This window comes from Dinoponera quadriceps, unplaced genomic scaffold (assembly GCF_001313825.1).
Source record: "Dinoponera quadriceps isolate SergipeBrazil2010 unplaced genomic scaffold, ASM131382v1 scaffold589, whole genome shotgun sequence".
Taxonomy (NCBI): Eukaryota; Metazoa; Arthropoda; class Insecta; order Hymenoptera; family Formicidae; genus Dinoponera; species Dinoponera quadriceps.
In genome coordinates, this window is record NW_014554985.1 from 794862 (window position 1) to 813033 (window position 18172).

The 18172-nt window shown below is 36.2% G+C and overlaps 4 protein-coding genes across 5 annotated transcripts; 1 reads left to right on the top strand and 3 right to left on the bottom strand.

The window, feature by feature from the left end:
• Positions 1 to 25: 25 nt before the first annotated feature.
• Positions 26 to 4349, bottom strand: LOC106742761. The gene is made up of 5 exons (XM_014616004.1): positions 4173 to 4349; positions 3763 to 3879; positions 3596 to 3674; positions 3398 to 3526; positions 26 to 1145 (listed from the first exon to the last, which is right to left on the bottom strand). Exons 2-5 carry the CDS (start codon positions 3832 to 3834, stop codon positions 919 to 921), a joined length of 507 nt encoding a protein of 168 aa, XP_014471490.1. The 5' UTR covers positions 3835 to 3879; positions 4173 to 4349; the 3' UTR covers positions 26 to 918.
• A 98-nt stretch (positions 4350 to 4447) lies between these two features.
• LOC106742758 (protein NRDE2 homolog) lies at positions 4448 to 8832 on the bottom strand. Its single transcript, XM_014615999.1, has 10 exons — positions 8657 to 8832; positions 7836 to 8482; positions 7388 to 7751; positions 7155 to 7301; positions 6581 to 6849; positions 6102 to 6430; positions 5474 to 6014; positions 5235 to 5384; positions 4939 to 5114; positions 4448 to 4807 (listed from the first exon to the last, which is right to left on the bottom strand). Exons 1-10 carry the CDS (start codon positions 8715 to 8717, stop codon positions 4555 to 4557), a joined length of 2937 nt encoding a protein of 978 aa, XP_014471485.1. The 5' UTR covers positions 8718 to 8832; the 3' UTR covers positions 4448 to 4554.
• Positions 8833 to 11774: 2942 nt separating this feature from the next.
• LOC106742699 lies at positions 11775 to 12513 on the bottom strand. The gene is made up of 2 exons (XM_014615896.1): positions 11908 to 12513; positions 11775 to 11789 (listed from the first exon to the last, which is right to left on the bottom strand). The coding sequence occupies exons 1-2, from the start codon at positions 12511 to 12513 to the stop codon at positions 11775 to 11777; spliced, it is 621 nt and encodes a 206-aa protein (XP_014471382.1).
• A 3555-nt stretch (positions 12514 to 16068) lies between these two features.
• Positions 16069 to 17781, top strand: LOC106742711 (RWD domain-containing protein 1). Of its 2 annotated transcripts, XM_014615909.1 has the most exons (5): positions 16069 to 16156; positions 16470 to 16560; positions 16663 to 17009; positions 17072 to 17258; positions 17342 to 17781. In XM_014615909.1, the coding sequence occupies exons 2-5, from the start codon at positions 16491 to 16493 to the stop codon at positions 17452 to 17454; spliced, it is 717 nt and encodes a 238-aa protein (XP_014471395.1). In that variant the 5' UTR covers positions 16069 to 16156; positions 16470 to 16490; the 3' UTR covers positions 17455 to 17781. The 2 variants fall into 2 exon arrangements, with proteins under 2 accessions (XP_014471395.1, XP_014471394.1); XM_014615908.1 differs by lacking the exon at positions 16069 to 16156 and having other exon boundaries at positions 16277 to 16560.
• The last annotated feature ends 391 nt before the right edge of the window (positions 17782 to 18172 follow it).

The following is an 18172-nucleotide window of genomic DNA, read 5'->3' on the forward strand; positions in this document are numbered from 1 at the left end:
AGTGACGTAATAGCGACAAAAAAAAGTCGATATCAGCCCTTTGATACCAAGCAAAGTTGTGCATTTGATAAAAAACGAAACCCGCAGAAAAGAGAGAAAATAGACAGGTGTTTCTGACAAGATTATGCATACACGTGCGTAACTAGGTACTAAATCGTTCCAGTTTTACGATTACACAGTTTACACTCTCGTAACAAGCAGTGTCATATTTATATCTATGTGATCCTCGAAAGTTGCAAAACGAAGTAATACACAAACATACGTTTGCATTTTCTAAAGCCGTATTAAAAGTGTATGTCTACTCTCCGCAGAAATATCCTGTTTCAATATCATGACGTTCTTTGATATATATATCGTAATATAATTACAACACATCTCTCTCTACGCACTAACTACATAGTACATATTTACATTAGAACCCATGCCACCGCCACGTTGAAAATTCCCGTAACTCGGAAATAAAAAGAAAAGAAGAAAGACGCAACGGGGCTAATATTGAGCCGTTTGCTATATTAATCGGATATATCATTAAATCAGGCACAATGTATATTCGATTTCGCGAATCCATCGTAGAAAATTAGTTTATAACGAATTGAAGTATAAGAGAGAGAAAGAGAGAAGAAGAGCGGTAGAGGGAGAGAGATCGATCGACGCTTAGTCTCTCGAAATGAATCAAGATGCGCTAGAAAGTAAAGTACACACGATATAGTACTGCCAGTTAAACAAAAAAAAGGAGAGGGGAAGATCGAGAGTAATGCTCAACAATGTCCTCAGACGTAAAAAGAATACGCATTTTTTTAATATCCGCATTTAATGCGCGATTATCGAAATGGCATTATTACGGAACTCATGCCTGTTACATCGCTATGAGAGTAATATATCTTAAGAGCATAAGTACGCACTAATAATTTCTAGAAATTAAGTTTTAATGGAATGCAAGAAGTCGTCGTCTATGAGTTGATGTAGAGCGTTGGAGGCATCCTTTATCCGACCGGACGCGTTTCGCAGTTGACACACAGCCTCTTGTAGTACCAGTTCGCTTCTCAACAATTGTCGATTAACAGCCGACAATTCTTGTACGCTGGTTGCGATGACGCCCTCGGTCATTTGCAGAATGTCTTTGTCCAAGGTTTCATTGCATTCGTCTGTTCAACATATGTCAATTTAATATGATGGTCAAAATTCACGTGTAAGCGGTATACATGTATATATCGATTTCAGTTTGTACTTCTCGAAGATCTAATTTAACGCCTTTCCAAAACGCTGTTTTATAAGAACTTGTAAAAGAACGCATTCTTTGTACAGTGAATTAGATAGATATTATAATTGTGCGATCGAATTCTAGACACAAGCAGATCGAAATTGAGTTAGATAGGCGATATGAATTACTGAATGAATTAAGTTATCGATATTCCATACACACACGCTCACACTGACAGTCTTATATAATACTGTTTAGCTGTAGTTATGCACACTGTACCGCTGTAATATTAATAAAAGAATGTTAACAGAAGTATCGGCGCTCATTCGAATGTTTCGAGCTGGCGGTCGGGCCGGGACGGGCCTTATAAAAAAGACGAGAGTCAGAGTGAAGGACCGACGCACGCGTGCGCCGAGAACGCTGCGGTGCGTCTCGCTGGACGCTAAGAAACTCAACCTACGCGGGATTACGATATAAACAATATTTATAAATATCGGAGACGAAATCTCGTCGCGAGTAGAGCTGTTAATAATGTTGAGGTTTCGAAGAAATCCCAACTTTCGAATTTTAGCAAGACGAAAGTTCGCTTACAAAATCTTCGAAGTTTCGAAGAGTACAATTCAGACATATATAGTACAATACAGACATTATATAGTAAAAATCTTATAATTCCGGTGTTTCGAAGCTTCGATATTTTCGAAATTCAGATAATGAACATCGGAGCTTCGAATTTTCGGAGATTCGAAATTCGAATATCAAAGTTTTCGAGAAAAGACATTAGTCGCGAGACGTTCGTGAAAGGCAACAAGATGCGGTCGTAGGGCAACGTATACTTCGTCAGTCACCGTGGTGACCGTGTCGGATGGCGAGGCGTTCGTTGAGATATCGTGGAAAAGAGTGAGACGCTCTGATATCTAAATCCTTGTCGGGATCTGTGCGAGATTGCACGAGAGGCGAATGATTTGCGCTGGAAATTAAGTTCTTAGCGAACTTAGGAAATGAGCGAGAGGCGTCGCTCCGGTATCTAAATCGCTCGCGGACTCGAGCTATGTCCCCACTGGAACAACAACGGGAAACTTTTTGTTGACGTTTCATGTTTCTTGAAAAAGTTGCTGAAGTTGTTGTTGAAACGTTTCTTGACGTTTCTTAATGTTTTTGTTGCCAGCGACAAAAGCTGCTGCTTGTTGCGTGTTTCCAATCGAAGCGGTTAAAATCAAAGGAAAATGAGAAACATACGTCGACAAGTTGCAACAGGAATAAAAGTTCCTTCAGTATGGGTATTCAGTTGTCAGTAACACAACAGTGTAGCTGTCAGATGCGTAACAATCTCTAATAAAATAATATTTAACAATAAGAAAGTAATTGGGATAATGATTTAATTATTAAGTTAGTTGAGGACAATAAGAAAGTAATTGGGATAATGATTTAATTATTAAGTTAGTTGAGGAATATAGGAAATATGAATGTACATGGGTTTCTTCCGATAAAAAATATAAATGTAGAGACATGAAAGAAGATGCTTTGGGGAGAAATTTTCACAGCTGTTGGAACAGACACGACAGAAAAATTAAACACAAAACGAAAAATTTAACTTGCCAATTATTCGCATCACACACTGCGCTTGCAATAAACTGCTTTGTTTCTTGAATATGAACAAAAATAGTTAGTAGAAATAATAAGAAGACCGGAGGAAAAACAAATTTTGGACATTCTGCTCACTGGGATTTTTTTTATATCTTGGCTTTTAAGGTCCACCAATGCAAATTAATCCAATTAGTCGATAAAATTCAGCTCTTCCATTGAAACTATTCAATCGCATCACTGTTAGATAGATGCGATTGATCAGTTTTAATTGACAAATTGAATTTAATCAATCGATTTGATGCACTCGCGTTGGTGAAACCGGACTTAAGAAAACTGATAACTTCATACAAATCTAATGAAATTCAATATGTGTTCTCTCTTTATATAGTTTTGATCAAACACCAAGTTATTATATAAACTTGATAGAATTGTCCTCTGAAATTATATGAATTTTATGCACGAGTCGAGGACCGTCAGACCACTGCACAGCGGTCGCGTGGGAACTCCTCACGATTCCCGAACAAGAAGCAACATTTTATCGTAGTCTTTGGAAATATCTTGTTAATGCACAGAGATAAAATCTCGAAATATTAAGATTATTAAACTACTTACGTAACTTCTTGTGAAGCAAACTATTATACTTGATGGTACTCTTTTTAGATTTTGGTATCTTTAGGTCTGTGTAAGGAGGACATGCCATGGCATCTACTGCTCCACTGATGCTGCTCAAGCTAGTTAAATCTGTAAATAAAAATAGTGTGTTAATCATATTAAATTCTCATCTAAATAGGAACGTATCGACAAACTTACCATCATCAGATTCTGGTGCTTCACCAGATATGATTGTGCCACAATAATTTGATGTTCGTACCGCAGGGAATCCTAAACCCTGCATTGCAGCAAAATTTGTAAATATTATATCCTGTTAATTGCATTACCTTCTAAACTGATACATGAAACCGGAGATAATAACATACAGTAGCGATATTTGAGGCATCATCATCAGATTCAGGAGCTTCTCCAGAAACGACTACAGCTTTCAAATCCATTTTTCGGGGGACGTGCAATGCTGGTTACACTAGATGTTTGTAACGCTGTAACCAAAATATATAATACAAGCATTGGTATTACATGTAATGCAAGTTAGAATTTCAAGATATTATAATAAGTGATAATTATCAATTATCATTGATCATGGTTTTTCCACACGCTTTCAGAAAAGTATTTCACTTATATTGTTATTGTTATTGAAGTCTATATAATGTTTAATACTGTCATTTTTTGAGGTTAGCTTTGTTACTGAAAAATTTACACGTACAGGGAAAAAATTATTATTATTTACTTTAATAAGAAAACGATACATATGATTTAGAATATGATTATTTACCTTTTAAATTTGCCTACAGCTTGTTCCGGAAAAATGTTTACATAATTTCCTTCACCACGTCACTGAGCTAACCAAACATTTCCAGAGCTGAGCATTCTTTGCTATTATCATCATCGTAATCACACGCGTAATATATTTACAATATGATATCTACATTTAATATATAAATGGGATAAAGAATTAACATAACAAGAAAATAACTAATATGCAACATGAACATTTTATAGGAGACAATAATTAAATATAAATATATTATAGTCACTATAGAAACTATATAAACTGAGTAAATGGATTTACTAAGGCACGACATTTATATTACATTTACAGCAGGAAAGAATATGTAGATTTTTATATCTTTTCATTCGAGGATCAAGTAATTATATTATCCACGTAGAATATCTAGTTCCTCAGGCGTGACATGCATCCTTAATTCTTTCTCTCGTATCACATCCTGAATCTGTGTAAGAAGTTGAGGCGCTACTTCAGCCGCATCTATGTAAATGCTCCTTGCCCATGGACACTGCATGACACTCTCGTGATAAATCTCTTCTCCCTTTTTCTCGCACAAGTTATGTTCCCGAAGGAGTAACATATACAGCCTCCACAATAACGGGCAGCATCTGGTCGACGGTATCCTGAAAATACAACTCTGTTAGTATTACATACAACACGCGTATCTAAAGTAATAGAAAAGTACACGGAATAATCGAACGTCTTGTATTGATGAGATTGAAATTTAAGATGTTAAAATCTACTCATATCATACTTGGAAAGGGTTAAATGGAAGGACAACAACTTATTCAGCGTAGCGGTCACCGAATCAAGATAATCGAATTTCGTCAAGAGACCAATACGTCTGCGAGCAGCTAAACACATCGCTACCGCCCTCCAAATTCCAATCTCGGTGCCTCTACTGTTGAGCCTCCACGTTGGTAATTCACTCTGCAATTATAATTACTTTACAATTTAATTAAACTTGTAATAAAATCACTTAATTATCTCATACGTACTTATAACAGTTTTCATTAATTACACACGTTATTAATAAGTCGGTGCTTTTACCTCTATGACGGCAAATACTGACAAAGCGTAAAAATTGTTCGGGTATATACTTAAAGCTCCGCTCAGAGTTTCTTTCAGCGCATTCTGCAAACTATGTTTCCTTTCGTAATGCAATTGTAAAATTGCAATTTGGCTTTCATACAACATTTCCTACAATATGTTTTCGGACAGTTTAAGCATTGACCGTTTTAATTCGCCTGACAGTGGGCACAATGTAATTGACAAAGTTAAATTGATACCTGTAAATAAGGACAATCCTTGGAATGCTCGGTACAGCTCCGCAATATTTCGACGACACTTTGAATATCGTCGTTCTTTATGTATAGAAAGTATGCATAGCACACGATCGCGTCGCATTCCAAGTTCGACAAGAAGAAAGTATCCTTCCCGTTCTCGTCGGGCGCGGTCTGTAAGAAGTCGTGTACGTGCTTGTGCAAGTACGCTTCGACCAGCGAGTCCTGATTAGCGCTTTCGCCGGGTATCATCTGACCGAAGACTTTCAATATCCATTGCCTGTGTGACTCGTCGTACGTTTTGGCATCGAGCAACGTCTCGATGAACGTTCTGTATACGCTGAAGAGCGCCGCCTTTTCGCACAAGTTGGTGATCGCGTCGGGGCACGCTCCTTGAGATTGAATGGCGGTCTCCAGTATGTTGACGCAATTACCGAACCTGCCCATCTCCAGCTCTATTAAGGCATACTCCTTGTAGAAATACAAGTTATTCCTGTTTTCGTCCTTCTTTAGAAACTCCTTTAGCGTCGTCCTCAGTTTCTTTCCTCTGTAAAGATGGGACGCACGTGTGACTGATCGTTCGTTTAACTGATTGGATTTCGCGTTTGTTAACAGATATGTGCTAAAGTCTTACTTGTTGTCGTGTTTCAAGGGTTCGTCCTTGCCGAGAGAGACGAGTAATCTTTCCAATCGCAACCACCAGACGTATATACTCGTGCGTTGTAGCGAGGGTAAGCTTTCCGCGATCGTTTGGAAGATTTTACGCACAAAATCTAGATACGGTTCTTGCGCCGGGTGGAACTTGACGTATTGAGGGCCCGACGTTAAGCGTCCTTCGAGAATGTCCCTCAATAATTCCTTCCTTTGATCATGACCGGCCATTTCACCTGCCATCGGATACATGAAGGGAAGTAACGCCTCCAGAGACTCCACTCCCCAATGAAAATCTTTTAACGATAATTCCTGTAAATATATACAAGAGTTTTTTCGTAATCTTCACTTTTCTGTAATTTCTTGATTTCTTCGATTTCATTTGGAACCTTATATTATTTTATATTTCGATCATATACATACAAAGCTGATGTACTGAAAGCTTTTGATGGCGCAATTTACCTTTAAATAATAGTCTCGACAAGGTAGAAGTGGTACTTTCAGGCACAAAAGAGAATAAATGGCCATTTGGAAATTCGAATTACACGAGAGAATCGGGTGTACGAAGTCCGCTACGTCTTCCGGTAGAACGAATCGTCGTGAATCTCCAACCAACTCCAATTCATCCCTACTAACACTGATCCAATGGTAATTCTCTCTCAACGATTCTGTCCTCTGCCACAGTTGATTAAGTGGTAATCGTGACATCAGTATCATCTCTTCCATTCCAACTACAACAGGAATAAGCATTATTTTTAAAATCCGTAATACTAATATAATGTTATAATATTACAAGTGACTCCTGTTAAATTCTCATTATAAAACGGAATCGTGTATCTCTTATACTTTCAGATTATAAGCATTTAATAAATCATAAACATTTTTTATAACAACTGTTTACTGGATAAAATTATTTTCTTCGATATTTTTCTCTACAATTATATCTTACAGTCTCTCATGAATAATTTCAAACAATTATTTTTTCTGTAATTTGGCAAAGGTTTAAATAGGAATCTACTAAATATATATTACATACTTAATTTCTTTTCATCTATGGATCCTTGAAGGAACAAACTAGTCTTGTCCAAATTCAGATTTAAGTTCAGATTCAAACGTATCGTTTCCCACATCTGTTCCCACAATCCCGTATGCCTCAGGAATGTTAAACATTGATGCAACATTTCTAAATGAAATACGAATATGAGAAATTAGTTTGTGTGAAACGAATATATGGCAAAAATCAAAGTACTTGAGTAAACATTTACTCACGTAGCAGTTGCGCATCATAAAGAGAAGGATTCGTCCTTGAACGTTGTCTCAGGACACTAAAGCATCTTGAATACAAATCCAAAACTCGTGGTACAGTACACATTGCTACTGAGGCTTGTGTGACCATAATAAAGTGCTGCCACAACACTATATTCCCTGAATCTTTATTAACTAATGCGTTCAACTGATTAGAAAGTTCGTCGGAGGGTGTTAACTCACTCATGAAATGTAATTTCAATTGTAATAATTTATTGGAGTTTCCATTCTTTTCAAGTGCCTTTTCAACGATAGATAACTTTTTCAATATTGTGGATCGATATGTATCCTTTGATAATTGGTGTCTCTGATAGTTAGCCAGAATATCCTGTAAAATTAACATTAACAACAATAATTATAAGTTCAATTTTGCTTAGAGTATATTAAAATATCATAAAACAACATTTAATACCTGAAAATTGATATATTGCAGCCAAAGTTCAACATTATGTGGATTTTTTATGAGTTGTTCATTATATTCTCTAGTTTTAGACTTCTGTTCCTGTTCCAAATTCTTGCACCAAGAAGGTAAACCTTCATTATCTATCTCTTTATCTTGCTTTGAACTTTCTTTAACATTAGTCTTCTTAATAATTGTATCTTTCTTCTGCAGCGCCTCAATGGAATCAATATTTTTGATATAATATCTATGGAACTTTTTCTTTTTTGGTTGCTTATGCTTAACAAAGCCAATATATTTTTCACTAATATCATACAATGGTCTGACTCTGGAGCAAAATGTATCTATATTATTATTTCCTTTATCTCTAAGTTTGTCCTCAAAGTATACATTTCTAACATTTTGTTTGTATCCTGATTTATGTTGTTTGTCATCATATTTGTGCTTCCTTCTGTTTGTCTTTTGTACTTTGTAAGTTTTTAACTCTTTGCTTCTTGCATGTCTTTTTACATCCACAGAAGTCGTTTCATGTTGTATTTGTTTTTCTACATCATGTAAAGATTCATCAGATGAAGAATATACAGACAAGTCTGGTTCTTTCCTAAGTTCTACTGGCGTTTGAAAGCTCGAATTTGATAACCATTCAACAGAAATTTTATCTGCAAAGAATAAAACAAATATTAAATTATATTTTTAAGAAAATATAATCACTCTATATATTACAGTATACAGTATACTTATATTTAAATAATGATGGGAAAATTTTATAGAATATTGACCTTTAATTTTTACACAATTATATTAAAACATTGATCAAAGTTTAAAATAGTTACCAGGCTTTCCATAACTTGTCGATTCAGGTGTATCATTTGAATAAGCTGGAAAAAGAGACATGACTTATTTGCACAATATCGTTTAGCTCTGTAAACAAACAGAAACCGTGACTGTGCCAGCTGTTCGGTTGTGTTACTTGAAAATAGTTCATCTCATTTGCCGTTGAGTCACACTACAGTCGTACTACTGTCATACGGACAGAAAAAGTTGTATTCCCTAGGCAAATAAGTATCTATAGATGTCGAAGTCCCTATATGATATCACTATAGGGACTTTGACTTTGTAAGTTTTTAACTCTTTGCTTCTTGCATGTCTTTTTACATCCACAGAAATTTCCTTCAAATTAACCGCATCATTTTTTAATATTCATGCGTCATGACTGTTGCTTTGAAGCATCTTTGCTGGTTCGCAGAATAATCAGTAGTCGTGTGGTCTATATTTCTTTGACTGTGTTCGGGGAACACACTACTAGCACTAATGAAAATAAATAAATTTTTATGGCTTCTGCCCGCAGAACGCGGCAACGTTTGCCGCGCGGCGGAAGTTTGTGCGGTAGCCAATAAACTTCTAATTCTTACCGAAAAACGGTATGTTGATTGGCCAATATTTGAACTCGGAAAAATTATATTTGCTCATCAAATCACTTTTAGAATCTTTCTTGCGAAATTATCTAGCCCTGTTGTGACCGGATGTCACTAAACAAGTAGATTAAGTCGATGTTAAATCGTTCGAACCGCACAGCCATCTAGGGGTTGATTTCTTCTCGGCTTTCCTGCACTTCCCTCGGAGCTCCTTAGTTAGAATCCGCCTGTTATACCTACTGTAGGCGAACGCTAGAATCAATTTTTTAAAATTGGGCCATTAATACGTATCTCTCTCGGTCTTCTGAACACAGACAAATTTGAGCAAAATTGTTATCATTATCTTCCGCAAAACGGCAGTCTGATGTCAGCTCAACGCTCTTATTCTTTTATCCACCCATTGATCTGTGCCGGGGTAACATTCTTCCAAATCATCTTGTAAATTTGTATTTCGAAATATCGCGGTGAGCTTCGTGGCATAACGATATTGCGCCGTTATCAGTAGCACGAAGTGTAAATGTCTATGCCGCTCTTTTTTAGAAAGATGTATAAATGTTACTGATCATCATAAAGATGCCGCCTATCAAGAAAATTCTGAGCGAGAATGACTGCTTGGGGAGAACTACCGGCATCCTGTAATCCTCGTAACGGAAGAACACCTTTTCGAAGATCAGCGAGAGCGGTATGCAGCATCACAGGTGCCACGGACAATCCGCCCGTCATCCAGTAAAATTTGAACGATGCTTTCATGGGCTACAGAGTCTTCGTCACGATGCTTTTCATGGTCTCATCCTCACTGCGTAAGATGTTGTTTAGCTGTTGGATCAGTCGATCTATGGGTTTTCAGCGCGTTTGAATTCGCCCAATATTGAAGAACACTTCGATGGAAAGCACAACGATAATCGTGCCGTCAACCAAAACCTTCTCACACGACATTACGAAGAGACCAGGGATTAATGCGATTACTTGTATTACTTAAACCAGCCACATTAAAACGGCAAATAACTTCCAGCTGATCGGAAATTGCGAATCACTCGGCGCTAGTGATAGCAAATTGTCTGAGAGTAAGTAAGAGTGTAAGTAAGAGAGTAAGTTTAAGAGTCGTGCGAACATTTAGTGAATTGACGCTTCGGAATTTTACGTTCCCAATAACGCTTCTTTGTGAAGAAAGTTATCTGCGTCTGATTGAGCGGTTAAGATTTCCGTCGGACGCTCGTGTTTTCTAAATAAATTTCACTCAATTCGACGGCATTAGAACATACATACATTACATTTTTAACATACGAACATGTGAGAACAAGAACCTTGCATGTTTTCTGTGTCATTATGTTTGATACACACTTATCAAACTCAGAATCACATCTTGATTCAGATTTTATTACTAATTTTACTACAATTTTTGTTTTTTCTGAAACAAGAATTGCCAATTTTACCAAAATAATAATCTCTCCTCGCATTTATAATAATATGTAACATGTACGGTTATACTATACATATTTTTTATATCCCTTTATTTTTCTCAAGTCACTTTCAAAATCAGAAGAGCAATCGAGTACGATTGGTTTAAGATCTGAAAGATAGTTAAAAAGTTACGCAGTTTACTAATTACATGTAATCCATACAATAAGTATAAAGATCTTACCGTCATGAATGAAGGAAGAGAGAGGTTGAATCTTTCAAACGTTGAAAGCTTAAATCCTACGTTACTGGCCATTATAATTAATATGAACATGCGTTTCACGCGCGTTCCAAATCGATACCAGTCTTCGTGGAACACTTCATCCGTTATCTTCGTACTCTAAACTCGACACAGGGAAAAAATCATGCAAAATAGAATGTAATCATTAAACTGATACTCTTGATTTAATTTTTACAGTTTTTTGATATTAATATTAATATAAATGTAAAACACACACATACACACGCGCCTTCTCCCGTATATGAAGAGCCTGACACTCATTCTATTTAGCGAAATTGAGAAACGATATGTGTTTCGACGAAACTTACCGCGTCTAATAATTTGTGGACGCAAGAACATATTATATACAACTGGACTACTTCACCGCACGCGAAGGTGATAACCGCCAATCCTTGGAGAATAGGTGCGGATGGTATCTAAAGTTTCACAGGATATATCGCTGCTATATTATAATTTATAATAACTTATGTTGAACGCGTAAAATGTTACGCATTTTTATTCTGTTTAAATGATTTCGAGCACATTCTTTAAATAATTAGTCCTAAAAAGTCATTCACTCACTGCAAATATCATGATAGCGAGGGAGCAGAATCGAAACACTCCGATCACGTATATCAGGCTGAAATTCAAAGATAGTAATTTCTTCAGCATTAATGTTAAGCTGAAACAGAGAAAACGCTTTCTTATTTTTACCGAAATTTATATATATATATATATATATATTTAAGTTCGAGTCGACGTTCTGCGAAGTTATTCGCGATTTTGCCGAGCAAATTTTCGAAAACATCATTTACTTTATGGCAGAGATATGATGCCGACATAACGTTTTGAGTTCCGTTACCGTGGCGTGATCTGTCCTCGAATAATCATTCTTACGAAGATCATCGTGATTATTCTGCCGATTTGCGTTTCGAAATATTGACAAAAGCTTCCGAGATGTGTATAGATGTTGCACCGTGATCAGCAGTACCAGATGAGTCATGTATACATCCACGGCGACTTTTTTGAAGAAAAGATACATGTTGTTGAATAATACCACTATATTGATCAGCAGAAAAACCACTGTAGAATACGGTTCTTTGTAATAGACCACTGGCGACTTCAAATCTACGTAGTAGAAGGTGTTCTTCTGTAAAGCCAATGGTAACGGTACGCAGCACCACATGCAGATTCCGATCGCGCCGACGACCCAGTAGAACTGTAACGGAGCTTTCATCGACTTCAGGGTCGTCGTCAGAACATCTTGCATCATCTCATCCTGAATACACAAATTGTCGTTCAGTTTTTGGATCAATTCCTGCACCAACGTCTTCTGCGTGTGAATTCGCATGATCATCACAGACACTTCTATGATAATAACCATGCTGATCATGCCGTCCGTCAAGGCTTTCTCTCCCGGCATAAAGACGCAGCCAGATATCAAGCCGCACGCGTAAACCATCACGAATGACCAAGCGAGGACGCCATGTAGCTTCCAGAAAAGTGGAAACGACGAGTTGTCGCTGGTCATTGGTAGGAGATTGCCCGAGATCAGGTTCATCCAAAAATTCATCATATTTATATTTCGGAAATCCATATTCTCGACACAGCTGCTTAATAGAGATGTAACAACCGAGATCGCGATTTCTTCATGCACTCATTCGCGCTATCACCGTTTATTACAAGACGTTTCCTTTCGCGTGGCCTTTCGATGGTCAGGCTCAATTCACGTTGACTTCTCCTAGGTCACTTGTTGGCACTTGAAATTCTCGACTTACTTGATTAATTGAGTTTGCTTAAAGTTCCTTTTTAATCCAAGATTCGCCAATGTGAAGAGAAGAAATTTTGGCATTAATCGTCTCGCACGCTCGTTTTACATAATAAATGACCGCTTTCAATATTAGTCTAGCCTGATAATTGGCATTTACCCTCGTTTTGCGTTGCCATCGACGCTTGTCGAAGGAATTCAACTCAAGAGAACTACATTATTGCCGCTGTTTAAAAGTGGTTCTCTGGCCTTGAGCGATCCATTAAATATCTAGAAACTTCTTTTCACCTTCCCTTCACCTTTATTAATATATTACGCGCTGATCATGCAGCGAAACGAAAACACGCATCCCTCTTTGTAATTACAGACATTATTAATCTGCGAAACCATTAGCCTGATATATCGGAAGTTAGTCATCGTTAACAATATCGTCGATCTTCCTCAGCGTAACTAATACTGAGCTAATTTAAAGAGACTTCACATACTTTTATGCGAACGTTAAAGGATTCATAAATTCATAAATTAATCGTCACGAGATAATTGTCGGGATCGCAGATGAGTGTTCTATGCCGTGTCCTCAATGATGGTATAAAATTCCTTGTAATTATACTGTTGCGTTGTTCGACGCATCTCATTATTGATGGAATATTACGACGTCTGGACACGTCGTTATTATTTCATAAAGAATTTGAAGGCAGCTATACGACAAGCTCGAAACAGGGCCGGGCGATAAATATATCTTTGCAGGAGCATCACAGAAGTATTCTTATAGTGAGTTCTAATATACATACCGTTATAGTGAGTTCTAATGTATAACTGAACGTAATTTTTCACACAACTAGTTGCATCGTTTATTCGAAACTTGTTTAATTCTATATTTCATGTCCTTGAATACAATTACGAGCAAACTATAAATTTATTAGAGACTGATACGATTAACTATATATTGGAAATTATTATTTTTCTAAGATAAAGCCTCTTAAATAAAAAGTCATTTTGACTAACTGTCGTATACCTACGATAAGGGAACAATAAAGGAATACCGTTCCGCTAGGAAAGCAGCTATAAACTGAATTCATATTTTTTACAAAGTACATCAGAGCACATTGCTTTCTAGATCGATAATTTTCTCTTCGCATGTTCTATAAAACTAGATGTCATCTATTACAAAAAAGATATTACAAATTGAAGTACATTTTATGAAGAAACGTCGAGAAAAACAATTAATTGGTAAGAAGTGAATATCTTTAAACAAATTGTAAATTTTACTACATAATGTCTTATTTACTATAATTTTCCAATAATGACAGATGATTTGCAATGAAGTTGAAATTGTAAAAATAGTATGTATTACATATAAATAGAGGTGAATATTTCTGTGAAACTTTTACTACAAACCGTAATCTTGCTTAATATCTTTCGATAGGGTTCTCACAAGTTAAGAGACATTATTTTCTAACATCATACAAGTTACCTCTGGCGCAGCAAATTTGTTGTGATTTGTCAATTTCTTCACATTGAACATTCTCTATAGTGCCTCCAATCTTCTTTCAGCCTGACTTTCTCACAGCCTGAGATGTTAAATTACTCCGGAAAATCGGCTGATATTTTATCTAAACCCCAGTCGTTGATATTTTTGCAATTCTTGTGGCTAAGCCACTTGAGATTTATTGAGATTACACACAGGTTACTCAGACCTTCGTAATGCAGATCAAACCTATTGACATCTACTGCTTTGAGAATGCAGTATGGTTCATATGTAATGCGTAAATATGAAGTACCATGTTTACTTGAATTTATCCAAAAATTGGAATCCTTAAATTTCGCTCTGCTTCTGCGATGCACAATAAACAAATTTACTGCTCCCCCCCCGAAACTTACCGACTCCCGGAATTTTATCGACTCTGGAAACTTACTGATCCCCAGAAACTTAAATTACCTACTATTGATTAGTTATTACTGTGTTATGCACTCTTACCTACTATTGATTATTTGTTATTGTGTTATCCACACTTACTCACTATTGATCAGTTGTTATTGTGTCATCTACTCTTACCGACAAAAACTGAGGCGTCGAAATTCTAACATTGAACGGCAGTGTCGCTCTCTCATATTGATATTTCTGGAGCTTCCTAATTTGTTATGGACGCTGTGTCTGAGATTGAAACTGCCTCGCGAAAATCGTGAATAACACAAAACTATCTACAAACTAGACACGTGTAATATGTCAGTATATTAACAAAAGATATCCTATTAAGAGACAGTGAACAACTTTGATAACTCACGTAGGAAAATATTTTACCTGATAACTTATCTATGTAAAATATGTAAAATCGAAAACGCTATATAATAGCATACATTAATCAGATTCACGAATTTTCAACAGTTGTAAAGCTGTTTCCTTTGCTGAACGTAAGCGTTTGATACATCCTGTATCGTAGCAGTATTCTGTAACCATCTGTCGGCTAAGGAATGTGTCGTTGCGTAGCTTTTTGTGCCGTATGTTAAGTTGTGTTCGGGAATCGACACTGTATACACACTTCCAGACTAGTTGTTGTTCTGAAACACCCAGGCTATATTCGTGTTACGTCCTGGAAGAGGACGCAAGAAACAACGCATATTCGCGCATTCGCGAGGCCTAAACGTACTGGCAGGTCTGCAGATCAGATCAGGGTCCGGAGAAGCCCATTTACTCCGATCGCAAAACGTACGTTAGATGGTCCTTTATTTAAGTCATCCCATCGAAGGGCTTAAGTCCGGCCGACCGCTCAGACCATGTACCTTACGTGAAGACGGAAAAGAAGATAGACGCGTTGAGAAACACATGACGCATTTGATAGAGCGCCATCGTAATCTTATCCTTTTTAGTCGTGTTGCAATAGCGCTTGCCCAAATCCGTCTATTTCCCAATCATAAAAAAAAAAGAATTCGTTGTTCCCGAGGTATCTAGGAGGTAACATTCGGGAACATCGCTGTTTTGTACGCTTTCGTGATCTCAGTCAATAAAGTCACAAAAAATACATGAAAGAATGACGTTTCGAATATAGTCTGAATGTTTCAGAACAGCTGGTGTCTGGCGGTGTGCACAGGGTGGGACCCGATTGGACGATACTAGAAAATCACCAAATCACGGCCGATTGTGGTTGGCGGTGGTCAATCGGGATCTTCCTGTGTAAACAATGTGGATTCCCGAACGCAACTTTACACCTGCGTTCACTGGGCGTTCAGTAGGATAGGTCCCTTTATTTCACGTTAGCACACATCCATTCGCATCAGTCGGTGCCTAGAGTCTTTCCGCTGGTTCACTAATTAGAAAATTTTATATTAGATTAGCCAATCACCTATGTGGGCTATCGGAGCCCGCCCCATTCAGTGAGCTCTTTAATTGTATTTTTAGATCTAAAAGAATATGCCAATCGGGTACAAGAGCACATTGAGCGCTCAATGAGCTCCTGGATACACCAATTGATTGGTAAGTTCGATAAACTTTATATGTATTTATCAGAAGAATAAATGCCCTTGCGACTAATTATATTCTTGATCTATATTAATGTATATTATCATATATAATGTTTTTATTGACAATGGTATTAATCTAATTTGAAAATACGTAAAAGTTAATCAGCAATAAAAGGAATCAAACACCCATTAAGTGGTCACGTGCGTGTCTCTACACGCGTGTAAACATCTATAACAATTTACGTATATACTATAGCATATGATAGCTGCTTGAAAGTTATGAGTTATATGTTTTAATCAGTAATGTTCGCTCTCTCTCTATAAAGATAGTGTCTATTTGGTTAAATATGGATTACAAAGATGAACAGCGTAATGAAATCGAGGCTCTGGAGTCAATTTACTGTGGAGAACTGGAAAGTATGTCTGATCAAAGTATTGCATAACCTACAATGGCACGTTCAAGTTCCAAAAAATCATCACTTTATTACAAGAACTTTAGATGTGTACTTTTTTTTACAGTTCTAGCAATAGAACCGTTTTATACATTTGCTATTCCAATTAAAACGGAAGAATACGAGCCTGAAACTGAAAATGGACTTAGTTGTCGATTAGAGTTTACATACACATCAAAATACCCTGATGAACCATTGCATATATCAATAACAGAACAGGAAAACTTTGAGGGTGATGATGAGAAGTTAAAAGCACATCTGGCAGAACAGATGAGTGAGAACCTTGGTATGGTAATGGTCTTTACATTAGTTAGTACAGCACAAGAATGGCTTAATGTACAGTGGGATAAAATAAAATTGAAGAGAGAAGAGACAGCTGCGCAAAAACTAATAGAAGAAGAAGAAGCTGAAAGAGTAAGATATTTGAAGTAGATTTCAAAATCAACAATGATTGTAAAATATTTTATTTTTTATAGAGACGATTTGAGGGAACTCGTGTAACTGTGGAAACTTTCTTAAGTTGGAAAGAAAAGTTTGACGAGGAAATGGGTTATAAGAAACGAAAGGAACTCGCAGAACGCGAAGGCAAAAAATTAACAGGAAGAGAACTATTTATGACTGATAAGACATTGGATCAGTCGGATCTTAAATTCTTGGATGATGGTAACTTGTGAAATTATCTTTTAATTCTATTCCAAAAGATGTTAGTGTTCTAATATTTGACTTTTATTGTGATGCTTTTATAGGTGATGCTGTGAAAGTGGATGAGAGTTTGTTCCAAAATCTAGATGACTTAGATTTAGATGATGATGATGATGACCTAGACTTTGATCCAAATATCTCGGATGATAGTGCCTAAATGCGTTTAATTTAGCAATGGCTAATGTAAATTGAAAAGTAAAAAAATTATAAAGAAACTCATTAAATTATTATTACATGAAGAGCAAAATATCCTTGAGAGTATATTTATATAATAGAACATTTTTTGTGAGCTAAGTACTATATATAAAAAGTGGCAGTGATAAATTATTATTACCAAGATAAAAAATATGATAGTTTTTCAACCAATCCTTCATTGAATTCCAAAATTGAAAATATATGCTTAAAGAATAAAATAATTTTTATACTTATGTATATAGCTGAATATAGCTGAATTTTATTCATAAAGCTTTGTTTATTAAAGGGATGCATGATGTATCTGTTTATATCCCACTTTTTCTATATTTATTGTATACCGGAAATGAAAAAGGCAAATATATTAATAATGATACAAAATAACGACCAGGATTTCATAATTTTATTCATAATTTCAGAAAACATAATTCATACATTCAGTGGTAATTTTTAAACATTTATAATTTAATAGAATTTATATATATTGTGTTACTGTCAAGATGTTTACTCGTGGCAGTATAACAGATTTTTCTGCACGAAAAATTGCACAGATTTAAGAATTTCCCTATTTTGTGGCAATAATATAGTCGGCATTATAAAAAAAAAAATAATACAAATTTCTATTTCACGTAACATAGATATTTTTTGTCAGAAATTTTGCCTGATAAATCTGTAGAATTTTT